The sequence below is a fragment of the Canis aureus genome, chromosome 12 (assembly GCF_053574225.1).
Source record: "Canis aureus isolate CA01 chromosome 12, VMU_Caureus_v.1.0, whole genome shotgun sequence".
In the NCBI taxonomy this organism is placed as follows: domain Eukaryota; kingdom Metazoa; phylum Chordata; class Mammalia; order Carnivora; family Canidae; genus Canis; species Canis aureus.
The window spans coordinates 15,335,990-15,349,693 of NC_135622.1; the positions used below are offsets into that span (position 1 = coordinate 15,335,990).

At 33.8% G+C, this 13,704-nt stretch overlaps 1 protein-coding gene across 1 annotated transcript in view; it reads left to right on the top strand.

The window, feature by feature from the left end:
• ALMS1 (ALMS1 centrosome and basal body associated protein) overlaps window positions 1–13,704 on the top strand; it is a 216,461-nt gene that overhangs the window by 124,984 nt on the left and 77,773 nt on the right. The window contains exons 13-14 of the mRNA XM_077842914.1: window positions 4,385–4,626; window positions 8,136–8,261. Of these exons, the coding sequence (XP_077699040.1) occupies window positions 4,385–4,626; window positions 8,136–8,261 (368 nt within the window). The remainder of the gene's footprint in view (window positions 1–4,384; window positions 4,627–8,135; window positions 8,262–13,704) is intronic.

A 13,704-nucleotide genomic window follows, 5' to 3' on the forward strand; every position in this document is an offset into this window, starting at 1 on the left:
TTAGTATAATTATTGAGATGATTGTTTTAAGGTTTTCCATTTTGCATTTATTTCTATTTGTTTTCCCTGTCCTTTATTATTTTAATTGATTATTTTTATTTCATACTATTTCCTTTGTTGGATTTTTTTATTATACATACTTGTATTATTCTTTTAATGATTATCCCAGAGGTTATACTTCCTTGACTTACAATTCATTTTAAATTAATATTCTTTCTACTTTATGAGCAATGAAGACTTATTTATTTATTATTTTTTATTTAGGGAGAGAGAATGTGCCTGAACCCAGGTGGAGAAGATAGAGGGAGAGGGAGAGAGAGAATCTTAAGCAGGCTCCTTTGCTCAGCATGGACCCCAATTCAGAGCTTGATCTCACAACCCTAAGATCATGACCTGAGCTGAAATCAAGAGTTGGCCACTCAACTGACTGAGCCACCCAGGTGTCCCAAACAATGAAGACTCTTAGAATAGTTTAGCTCCATTTGCCTGCTCCTGCTTTTGTGAATGTATTTATTTTCTACCTTTTTATAAATCACCACAAGACATTGTTGTTGCCTATTTATTTCATTTGTGGTTGCCTATTTATTTCATTTCATATGAAATATAGAATATACAAGTATATATAAAAAGGTATTTGTGTATGTGTATATATGTATCTGTGTATATTATACACACTCCTTGAATGTATATTATCCACACATACATATACACACAGACACAGATTTTAGGTGCCTTCATTCTTTCCTATAGTTCTGTACTATGTTAGATTGTTTTATGTGAGCCTAAAAAATTATTAGTATTTCCTGAGGTCTACTGGGATTTGTTCTTTCTTTTTTTTTCCTGCATTGATTGCAAAAAGTAGATTCTCATTTTTATTGAGATTCCCTTTGTTTTTATCTATTATCTCCCATATTTTGATCTCTTAATATATTCACAATCATTTTCAAGTCCTTTCTGCACTAATTCCAATATCTGAATTCTCTGTAAAACAATTTTCTTGTCTGTTTTTTCTCTCAACTTTTACTTTTTTCTGCTTGACAAATTTTGTAATTTTTGATTATGTACTGGATATTGTAAATTTAAAAAAATCATAGGGACTGAGGATGCTGTTATTTTCCAACCAGAGGATTTGCCCTTTCCTCAGTTAATCATATAAAGTAGCTGATCACTTCAGTCATGTCAGGAATTTTAGTAGGTCAGCAATAGAGTGGAGCTGTAGTGAACTAATTAAACTTCTGATTTTTTCTGATTTGTGGCCTCCCTGGATTTTTGCTTTAAGCCTGACAGATCTTGGATTCTTCAGTAAGTAAATACAGTGAGATATTCAGTTTAGTCTTTCAGATATTTGAGTTCAGCTCTTTCAGCTCTCAGCCCTTGCAGCTTTAGAATAATTTAAAATTTTTTTAAAAAGGGGGAAAAAAGTATCAGAAAAAAAAAGTATGACAAATGTAAGAGGAGCCCAAGTATGTATTCACTATAGTTATACTTTCTTAATGGAAATTTGTTGCATAAGGACTCAAATATTGCAAGTGATTTCACTTTTCCTGGCTCAGCCCAAGTGCTTCTTGGGGATGGCACTACTGGGTTTTTTTTTTTTTATTGTGAGTCTGGAGTATGTCCTCTGCTTTAAAAGTTTTCTCCCTCAGGCAGTAGTTATTTAGCTTCCTGCCTTTTTTTTTTTTTTTTTTTTTTTTTTTTTTTTTTTTTTTGGCTTTCTCCCTTATTGAGTTTCAAAATTTGGTAAATGTCTTGAGGAGGAGACCTGAGGTTATGGGCCCCTCTGTCTAATGGGACTTGATTTGTTATCAGTGCCATGAATTGTGAAGGAGACTTCACTCTGCTTTTCCGACTCAGTTCTTCATTCTCCTATACTGTCCTGATACTAAGAAAATGTCCTGTGGGGAGAATTGGCTTGGCATTCTGCTAGATTTCACTCCATCATGTCAGCCCATGATTTCATCAAAAGCTCTGGTGATTTCTCTTTCCCAGTGGTGTATGTCTGCCTACACTCAGTCCCTGACCATAATCTCCAAAATGCCCCTCTCTAGCATATTAGATGATACTGTTTCTTCATTGCTTCCATAGCTCTGTAATTTCTTTTAACTCTGATTTTTATAATTTATTTAATTTTATTTGCTTGTTGCAGCAGGAATGATGATGACCTATGGTGACGTACTACCTCCTACCTGGAAGTGGAAGTCCTATTGAGATTACCTTTAATTTTAATGATTACTAGCTTCCTACTTAGAGTTCTTACATTTTTTATTACATTTACTATTAGGTATTTGATGTTTGTGATCATATTATAAATGGCATATTTTTAGCCAAAAAGGTAGTGGATTTTTAAAAATTTTTATATCATATCTGGCAAGTTTCCTAAAAACTTATTTATATTCTAATGAGCTATGTTTAGATTGTTTTGGATTTTCTTTGTACTTAATTATATCAAATATGAACAGGACAATATTTCTACCTTTCTACCTCTTGTTTCTTTTTCCTGACTGCTAAATACCATTTAAGACCTTAACTAAAGTTGAACAGAAATGGTAAGAATTGGCATCCTTATTTTGTTACTAATCTCACAGTGAACATTTTCTGTGTTTCAGTATAAATAAGATGGATGGTCACTGTAAAGTTTTTTGTGGTTTCCCATTGCTGTGAGTTTTCATCTACGTAATTACTGAGTTTTATCAAATGCTTTATTTGACTATGCTTAATATGTTTTCTCCTTTATTTTATTGGTATAGTGAATCATATTGATTGACTTTTGAGTGTTAACTCACCTTGCATTCCAGGAGTAAACCATCTTGGTAGGAATTCACATACATACAACATTTCGTTTTGGATTTTGTTTAGGATTCTTGCTTTCATATTCATAAAGGAGATGGTCTATCTTCTTTTCTCCTAATTGTCTTTTTTAGTTAGTTAATAGTAGGCAGAGGGTAGAAATTCAAAAGTTCTTCTGTTTTATGATATAACTATTACTCTAAAATAATGTTACTCTATTTAAAAAATAACCTTTTATTATATTTTATTTTTATTTTATTTATTTGAGAGAGAGTAAGTGTGTGAGCAGGGGGAGGGGCAGATGGAGAGAGAGAGAGAGAGAATCTCAAGCAAAGTTCAAGCCTATGACCTGAGCCCGAATTGAGTCACATGCTTAAATAACTGAGCCATCCAGATACCTCAGTAACTTCTTATTTTTGAGTAATTTTAGATCTACAGAAAAGATACAAAAATAATACAGTTCCCTATACCCATCTCCCTGCTTGTCCTGTTAACATCTACATTACCATAGTGTACATTTGTCAAAATTAAGAAGCCAACATCTGTATGTTACTATTAATTACACTCCAGATTTTATTTATGTTTCACATTTTTTCCACCAATAGCCTTTTTTTTGTTCCAAGACCCAATATATATCACCATTCCCTTTAGTTAGCTGTCAGGTCTCTTTAATATCCTCTTATCAGTGATAGTTAATTCCTCATTCCTTCCTTGTTTTTCATGATTTTGACAGTTTTGAGGAATATTGGTCAGATATTCTGTTGAATGTCCCTCAGTCTGGGTTTGACTGATGTTTTTCTCGTGACTGACTGGAATTATGGATTTTGGCAAAGAATATCATAAAAAGGAAATCCCCACCTCTTTATATCATAGCAGAGATTATGTGACATCCACATGACAACATTGGTGATGTGAACCTTCATCACTTGAATAATATAGTGTTTGCTATGTTTCTCCACTGTAACGTTACTATTTTATCCCTCTTTATTTCTCTGTTCTTTGGAATCTAGTTAAAAAGTCCAGCCCATACTCAAGGGAAAAGGGATTAATCTTCACCTCCTTGAATGGGGAGTTATCACATATTTTTTGGAATTCTTTTGTAAACAAGATTTGTCTCCTTTCATTTTTTATTTATTCAATCATTTATTCTGTTTTACTATCGTCTGAAATCTTAATATATGATTATAGTCTTACAAACCTCTGGTTCTTCCCACTGACAACTTTTTGAGGCAAGTCTTCATTTTTTATTTACTTTTGTACACTCTATGCATTTAGCATAGTCCCTTAATTTATAGTAGGCTTCTAGTAGTTTCTTAAAAATGATTATATTTTTTACTTCCAACTGAAAAGTACCATTTCCTCAGCAAAATTTATACTAACATTCTGAATTGAAATTTCAAGTAGATTTTAAAATGAATAAACTCCTGCATGATTGCAGTATAATAAGTATTTAAGATAGCAAAGGGTACTGCAGAAATAACCATTTGAGATTGATGTATCTCCACAAAATATTCCTTGAAGCTACCTTTGGAAAGAGATTACAGTATTTGATAAGCCATGGATATGACCTGTTGTGTCTTTTTTCTTTTTTGTTCAGATCATCAGAGGGGATTAAGGCCCCATTTTCTGCCTTCCCTGGAAAATTGTCATCTGATGCAGTCACTCAGATAACAACAGAAAGTCCAGGAAAAACCATGTTTTCATCTGAGATTTTTATTAATGCCAAAGATCGTGGACTTGCAATTTCAGAGCCCAGTACCCAGAAGCTGGGCAAAGGTCCTGTGAAGTTTGCCTCATCATCTTCAGTCCAGCAGATTACTCATCCTCATGGCACAGATGGTGAGAGAATGTGATTACATTTTAGATCATATTACCAACTTTTATATGTAATGATCTCAGAAATTTGTGAGGAGGTCTTTCTAGTCAGAAAACCTAATTTTAATTTTAAACATTAGGATCCACATGATTCTATCTATGTTTTTGTATACATAGCTAAGAAAGGAATGTGATCATGTTTTTTATTTAATTTCTAGTGGAGTTAACAATTTATGTGGAACTCATGCTTGTGTTTGACCTATTTTTATCTTATAATACTTAATGAATTAGTTCTTGAAAACTTAAAGACTATGGAGGTCTGGTTTTAGGTGGGCAGGTGAATTATTGTTATCTTGTATTATATTATATGTTACATATTGTAAGAAATAGATGCAAAATTATGTAATTGTGCAAACATGATACCAGTCTGTTTCTTGCTTATAAAACCATGACCAAGGACCCAGGCAGACTGAAGCTCTCCTGTCTTCAAAACACAGAATCCACAATTACTTCCGATTCACCATCACAGTCAACTAGAAGGGACAAAAAAAAGTATAGAGAAGCACACGTGCTAGGCCTAGAAGTGGTTCAGATCACTTTCTATTAGCTAGGAAATGGTTTAGCTGTGATTTTAAGAATAAAGAAGTAGATTTTTATGAATAACTAGCAGTCTCTACCCTAAGATCTACATTTAGAGTGTTCCTATGCTATTGTGACAGTTGTATTTCAATTGTGCTTATACTATGTAACATTCAAAATAGAGCATGTTATTTTCTTTTTCAGAACAGTAACAGGAAAATTAATAATTAAGTTCCCATTCCTTCCTCAAATGAGAGTGGGAACTTTAAATTACTAATTTTAAAGAATTTAATAGTTTGCACAAGTCTACTCAAAATATTATTTTCAGTTTTCCTCCTTATGCAAAGAAAGGTTATCTGTCTTTAGGTAAAGACGGGATATACCTACATATATAAAGAAAATTTCTTGGTTCAGCATTTAACTTTGACTGAATTTAATTAGTTTATTTGTTTATCCTTTTTTTTTTTTTAAGATTTTATTTATTTATTCATGAGAGACACACAGAGAGAGAGGCAGAGACACAGGCAGAGGGAGAAGTAGACTCCATGCAGGGAACCCGATGTGGGACTCGATCCTGGGACTCCAGGACCACACCCTGGACCGAAGGCAGTCGCTAAACCGCTGAGCCACCCAGGCATCCCCTGAATGAATTTAATTTAAACGAATACATTTGTATGTTAAGATGGTTATAATTCTTATACATTTTTATGGTGAAATTAAAAAACCCAAATCTAAAGTTCACAAGTATCACAAAGAACATCTTTATATGTCAGTTACCTAGTGCCATACTGATACTGTAAAACCACCTCAAAAATCTCAGTGCTTTGTGAAAACAGACGTTTGCCTTTTTTCACTCAGGGGTTTTGTTGGTCATTTGGAGTTTGGCTGTTTTATATGCCTTGTTCTGATGCCACCCAGATGTCCCAAAATATTATTATTATTTTTTAAGATTTTATTTATTTATTCATGAGAGACACAGAGAGAAAGAGGCAGAGACGTAGGCAGAGGGAGAAGCAGGCTCCATGCAGGGAGCCCGATGTGGGACTTGATCCCAGACTCCAGGATCATGCCCTGAGCCAAAGGCAGCTGCTCAACCACTGAGCCACCCAGATGTACCCCAAAATATTATTTTTAATACTGTGTATTAAAAAGTAAAATTTTGAGATTTTTTTTGTATGAAAACATTTTAACTAACAAAGAATAGTAAGTTAAACACATGACTGTTCAATACTCAGAATTAACAAATTCAGACTAATATACTATATGTATATATTTGGTTCTATTTCAAAAGTTTTATAAATTTTTCAAAAGTTTATAAATTTTATAGTTGTTTTCTTTCTCTAGTCTTCTTTTTTTCCTTTCCCAAGAATAGTATTTGCTGTGTAGTCACTTCTTCCCCCATAGGAGTCAGTCCAAAGTAACTTTAGTATTGCATCTAAACATAAAGTTGTAAAGAATTTTGAAAAGCCATTTATCTGTTTCAGAATTCTCTATTTCTATATGTCAGCCATTCTTGTTCTGTGGGTCCATTGTAATTCTGCTCAATTATTATTGTTTTTTTTTGCAGCCTTTCAATTAAGTGGTAAATTTAACCAATACTATCAAGCTTAATATACAACTGGTAGAGGAAGAAAATTAATAAATCAATATTCTAACAATGACTACTATATGACCAAAAAGAACTGAAGGCTGCACCCTATTTTTTTTGTTGTTTAAAATTTCCCCTTGTATACACTTACTACTTTGAAACAGACATTTTAGAAAATATTTTAGCAGCTAGTATTTTTTAAAACAAACTATAAATGATATATTTTTTTCACTCTCTAGTCAGAGAATTTACCTGAGGTGGGGCAGCAGGGAAAATGGATATGCTATAAACAGGAAAATCTTTATTCACTGAATTCTTTATAATTGAAAATTTAACTCTGCTTTAAATTTTCAACATTATGAGAAGGGTTAAATACATTTAATCTATAGTAAAGCCCTATAAAATGTAAAGACAGGAAATAAAATGAATGTTTTGTTATAAATGCAAAGTAGAAACACTGAATTCCATACTATACATAGCATATGTAGACAGCTATGTAAACACATAAGCCAGAGGGAAAGGACACATAGGAAATATATTAAAATATTAATAATAGTTATCTTCGAGTGGTAAGACTATCTTTTTTACTTTTATGTATTTCTTTTTTTTTAATATTGAGGATAATTAGCATGTCTACATAATTGAGTATTTTAACTTCTAAGTATGATATATCCATTTTTCTATTTTTTAAAATTTTACTCATCAACATTTTGCAGTTTTCAGTAAAGAAATCTTTCCTTACATGTACTCATTAGGTATTTGATATATTTTTTATTTGTTTCATGACATTGTAAACGGTATTTTTTCCTATGTGGTTTTTGCTGGTGTGTAGAAATATATATTAGCATGGAATAGATTGCTAAAAAACTCACCTCAGTGAGGCCTACCCTACCATCTGTTTAAATGGCATCCTGCCCCGATTTCTCCAATAGTTTTACTAATACCCCTCAGCACATTCTAATTGTCTTTTTCATATAATTGTGACTTATTAAAATACTAATTTATTCATTTAATATGTTAGTTGTTTCCTGTATACCTCCTTCCTCTAGAATGCTAGCTCTTCTTAAAGGCAGGGATATTTTTCTATTTTAGTTCACTGATATATCCCAAGAATCTTTTTTTTTTTTTATTTCGAAGTTTATTTATTTATTTACTTTATTTATTTATTTAAGTAATCTCCACATTTCCAATAGCTCGAACTTACAACGCCAAGATCAAGTTACATGTTCTTCTAATTCAATCAGCCAGGCACCCTGATATATTCCAAGAATCTTACACATTGCTTGGCACATGAAAGGCACTCAATATTTATTTAGTGAATTAATAAATGTTTTATTATTAATTGTTCTGATTTTTATCTCCTTAGCCCAGCCTTCACTGTTGCCGTATAAACCTCCTGGTAGTACAAAGATGTACTATGTTCCAGAATTAAGACAAATTCCTCCATCTTTGGATTCCAAATCAGACACTACCGTTGAGAGCTCACACTCAGGTACTCTGCATAAATTATTCAGAATTTTATTTTTTGAAATTTTATTTGTGAATTGGCTGGTTGATTCTAGAAGGACATAATAAAAGCTCAGTGATATTTAATCCTTCAGTAAAGTATGGATCCACTCATGCCTCAGTCTCTGGTTCAGAAAAGTGAGTTTTTTGGCAAGATGTATTATGTATATGTAAACATTTAATAAGTATTTAATGAAGAAAATTATATGGATAATGGTTTAGATTAGTGGACTCCATTTTAGACAAAGGTTTCCAAGTTTTTTCTGTTCACAGTGCCTATGGAGTTTTTTCTCCTCATTATGTAGAATACATAAAAACACAAGAAGTGTTTTTTCAAACAGCTGTAAGTTATTAAGATATAAATACTTATTGTTTTGATCTAACAACTTAATGCTTTTAGTTTTGGGTTTTGAAAGAAAATATCTTACTTTGTTCATAACTAACCATAGTTACTTACTAATGAGATTTGTGCAGGTGTTAAAGCACTTCTCAAACTCTGAGATGAAATTTTACACAACCGCAGTTATTTGCAGCTTTTACTGTAGAAACTGTCAAAAATCTAGCTTTGCAAAGATACAGAAGCTTTGAATGTGGCATTATCTCATATTGAAACTTTAAACTACTCTGAGCTAGTAGCTTGTATACTGTATAATAGATACCAATTATCACTGTTGTTTCCTTAGAATTTTTAAATATCCCACCGCACCCTATGAGATCACCACAGGAGAAGTGCAGATTTAGAAAATGATATAGCACCCCATACAGGAACTGAATAAATATTTCCTGTGGGGATTTTAAGATAAGAATACTGAGTTGGTATGGTGTCAGGTTTTGATTTTTGGGATAACATTTTGAGTGGTCCACAAGAGACGACTTGGTTCAGTTTAGATATGAATTTATTTTTCATTATTTGTCAATAGACATCTTTATATGTGTAGAAATTGCACACAAACAACAAATTTTACCTAGTTTTAGGCAGATTTTTTTTTTAACTTTAAGAGGACCAGACAAGTATCTAATGGTAATAACTAAGAGTGCCTGGTATAACTGCTTCTAATTCCCCACTAGGATGCTACCGGAAAAAAAAAAAAAAAAAAAAAGAACCATAAAAATGCTCAATTCTAGAATTAATTATTAAGTCTATAACCAGGAACTAAAATAAATATCCACTATGTGCAAGGCTATGATTTTAAAAACAAATTAATGGGGATTTATTACTGGGTTGCAAAAGTGGTTCAGTATTTACAAATGAATCAGTGAGATGCAGCACATTAAGAAAACAACAGAACGATGTGATCATTTTCAATAGATGTAGAGAAAACATTTGATAATGTACAGCATCCATTCATGTTAAAAACAAAGTGGGTTTAGAGGGAATATACCTCAACATAATAAAGGACATTAAAAAACCCACAGCTAAGATCATCCTAAATGGGGAAAAGCTTTTCCTCTGGGGTCAGAAACAAGATAGGGATGTCCCACTCTCCCCAATTTAATTCAGCATAGTACTGGAAGTCCTAGCCACAGCAATCAGACAACTAAAAGACATAAAAACCATCCAAATTGGCAAAGAAGCAAAACTTTCACTAAAACATTAAGATACCTTGGAATCAACCTAACCAAAGAGTTGAAAGACTTGTACTCTGAAAAATATAAAACACCAGTGAAAGAAATTGAAGATGACACAAAGAAATGGAAAGCTGTTCCATGCTCATGGATTGGAAGAATAAATGTTATTAAAATGTCTATACTACCCAAAGCTGAAAACTTGTATGGAACCACAAAAAAAACCCAAAATAGCCAAAGCAACCTTGCAAAAGAAAAAGTTAGACACATCACAATTCCAGACTTCAAGTTATATTACAAAGCTATAATAATCAAAACAGTATGGTATTGGCACAAAAATAGCCACAGAAATCAATGGAACAAAATAGAAAACCCAGAAATGAACCCTTAATTACGTGGTCACTTAATCTTTGACAAAGCAGGAAAGAATATCCAATGAGAGAAAGACAATCTTTTCAATAAATGATGTTGGGTACACTGGGCAGCAACATGCAAAAGAATGAAACTGAACACTTTCTTAAACCATATACAAAAATAAATTCAAAATAGGTTAAAGACCTAAATGTGAGACATAAAAACCTAGAAATCCTAAAAGGGAACATAGACAGTAATTTTTTTCACATCAGCCATACCACCTTCTCTCTGTATATGTGTTCTGAAGCAAGGGAAGCAAAATAAAAAATAAGTTATTAGGACTATATCAAAATAAAAAACTTCTGCACAGGGAGGGAATCAAATCACCAAAACTAAAAGGCGACCTATGGAACAGAAGAAGATATTTGCAAATGACATATCTGATAAAGGGTTAGTATCAGAAATATATAAAGAACTCATAAAACAACACTCCAAAAATGAATAGTCCCAATTAAATTGGGCAAAAGACATGAATAGACATTTTTTCAAAGAAGTAAATGCAGGTGGTCAACAGATATATGAAAAGATGCTCAACATCACTAATCATCAGGGAAATACAAATCAAAACTATAATGAGAGATCACACTTTGTCAGAATAGCTAAAATAACAACACAAGAAAAACCTACTCTGTGTTTAGCTTGGTGGTTGGTCCTTGGGTTACAACTGTGAATTAGAGATATGAGTACTTTCTGGAAGCTTATGGTCTAATGGAGTAAAAGACAGATAAACAGGCGATTACAGTACATGCTGTGACGAGGGAAGTAAAAAAGGGTATGGGGGCATATAGGAGAGATACTTAATCTGGAACAGAGGGTACCAGTGAAGGCTCCTTGAAGGAATGAAATGGCAAAGAGATAGGATATGGTATAGGTGGAATTAAAGCCAAGGAACTGTGGGTTTTCTGACCCTGGATTGAAGGAAAAACACACATTTGGGAAACATAAAATTGAGCATAGCTTGAGATGACATGAAAAGGCATTTTTTTCCCAAGGAGGCATACAAATGGCCAACAGACCTATGAAAAAATGCTCCACATTACTCGGCATCAGGGAAATACAAATCAAAACCATAATGAGATACCACCTCACACCTGTCAGAATGGCTAAAATTAGCAACTCAGAAAACAACAGATGTTGGTGAAGATGTAGAGAAAGGGAAGCACTTTGGTGGGAATGCAAACTGGTGCAGCCACTTTGGTAAGCTGAATGGAGCTTCATCAAAAAGTTAAAAATACTGAAGATCACAGATCATCTGAGAACCCCAGGAGGAAGAATTCCAAGACACCTGTTAGATTCTGAGGTTCCGTGTAGCAGAGAGAGCTTTTGGGAAATAAATGAGAGTTTAAATAAAGGAAACAAGTATACTGGTAAAAAATACAACTGCCCTGTGATCCAGCATTCACACTACTCAGTATTTACCCAAAGAATACAAAAATACTAACTTAAAGGGTTTCATGCACCCAGGTATTTATAGCAGCAGTATCTACAATAGCCAAATTAGGGAAACAGCCCAAGTGTCCATCAATTGATGAACAGGTAAAGAAGAGGTGATATAGAGATGCCTGGGTGCATAGTCATAATCTTGGGGTCCTGGGAGGAAGCCCCATGCTGGGCTCCCTGCTCAGCAAGGAGTCTGCTCCTCCCTCTCCCTCTGCCCTTCTCCCCACTTGTGCTCTCTCAAATAAATAAAATCTTTTTTTAAAAAGAAAAGAACTGATACACACACACACAATGGAACATTACTTAGCCATAAAAAGGAATGAAATCTTGCCATTTGCAACAACATGGATGGAGCTAGAGAGTATTATGCTAAGCAAAATAAGTGAGAAAAACAAACTTCAAAAAATAAAATAGGGATCCCTGGGTGGCGCAGTGGTTTGGCGCCTGCCTTTGGCCCAGGGCGCGATCCTGGAGACCCGGGATCGAATCCCACATCAGGCTCCCAGTGCATGGAGCCTGCTTCTCCCTCTGCCTGTGTCTCTGCCTCTCTCTCTCTCTCTCTCTCTCTCTCTCTCTCTCTCTGTGTCTATCATAAAAAAAAAAAAAAAAAAAAATTTAAAAAATAAAATAAAAACACACTTAATGGGGCAGCCTGGGTGGCTCAGTGGTTTAGCACCGCCTTCAGCCCAGGGCGTGACCCTGGAGACCCAGGATCGAGTCCCACGTCAGGCTCCCTGCATGGAGCCTGCTTCTCCCTCTGCCTGTGTTTCTGGCTCTCTCTCTGTGTGTCTCACGAATAAACATATAAAATCTTAAAACACACACACATACTCTTAATGGAAAAAACATATACACAAACATTTAATGGCTACCAGATAGAAAACAATTGAGTAAGAAAACTTTAATCACTCTTTCACTCTCAGCCCCCAGTAGGAAAAAGTGATCACTTTTTAACTTTCAATCCCTGGTTCAGAAGACAGAAAGAATGTGTATACCAGTAAAATACCTGATCAGATATCTCAATACTTTTTGAGGCCTCCAGTGTCCTGCTATATGTCTGTGTCCCTAAGTCTTTCATCTGGCTGAAGACATTAATTTTGAGAAGAATTGGACAGTGATGGGAGGTGAAAATAATTCAGGGATTGTACATTGCATCCTGAGAAAAATTGTCCCTGTAAATAGAGTACATCAATGTATTGGTGAATATATCGATAAGACAGAGATCCAATTTATTTATTTATTTATTTATTTATTTATTTATTTATTTATATTTGTATATATTTTTTCACCCTTTAGATTGTAGTTTTCATGTTCTCTGAGTGGGGGAGTTGACAATAGGAAAATCCTCTCTTAAACTAGTAGAGCTACTCTAGATGAAAGCCTAGGAATTGTTCTAATAGCAGTTGTCAATTAATATGTCATGCATCTTTAGATAATGAGAAGAATCCAGTTAGTGTTTGGGGCCAAGGGCAAGTCATATACCACTGGTTGCAAATATTTGGACCAAATAGATTTTTCCTCAACTGAGAATGAATAAACATTTGAATTAATGAAATCTGTAAAATATAAACAAGGCAAAGGTAACAGCCCCCCAGAAAGAGATGGGTTAGAATTTACTTATTATGCCTAGTAACATTCTTAAGTAGAACAAGATCCTATGTATATTAGACAGTAATTTCTGAGATGTCTTTTTTGGTAAGTCATTTTATACCTCATACCAGTACTCATTATAGACATTCAAATACTTACACATTAATAATCACTGTATAGTTGCAAAAAGCCATGGGGAGAAAACTAGCTGGGATCTTTTAAAGAAAGTGGGGTTACAGCAGAGAAAATGGTGTAGTAAAGACCTAAGAATTCACCCCTTGATAGAAGCAACAAAAACAATTGGCAAAACTTCAGAAAATGTATCCAAAACTCTGGAGATTAACCAAAGGTTTATAGCAGCCCAATGAACATTTATTTAAGAGAAATGGCTAAATCTTGCTAAGAACAATAAGCGTTGT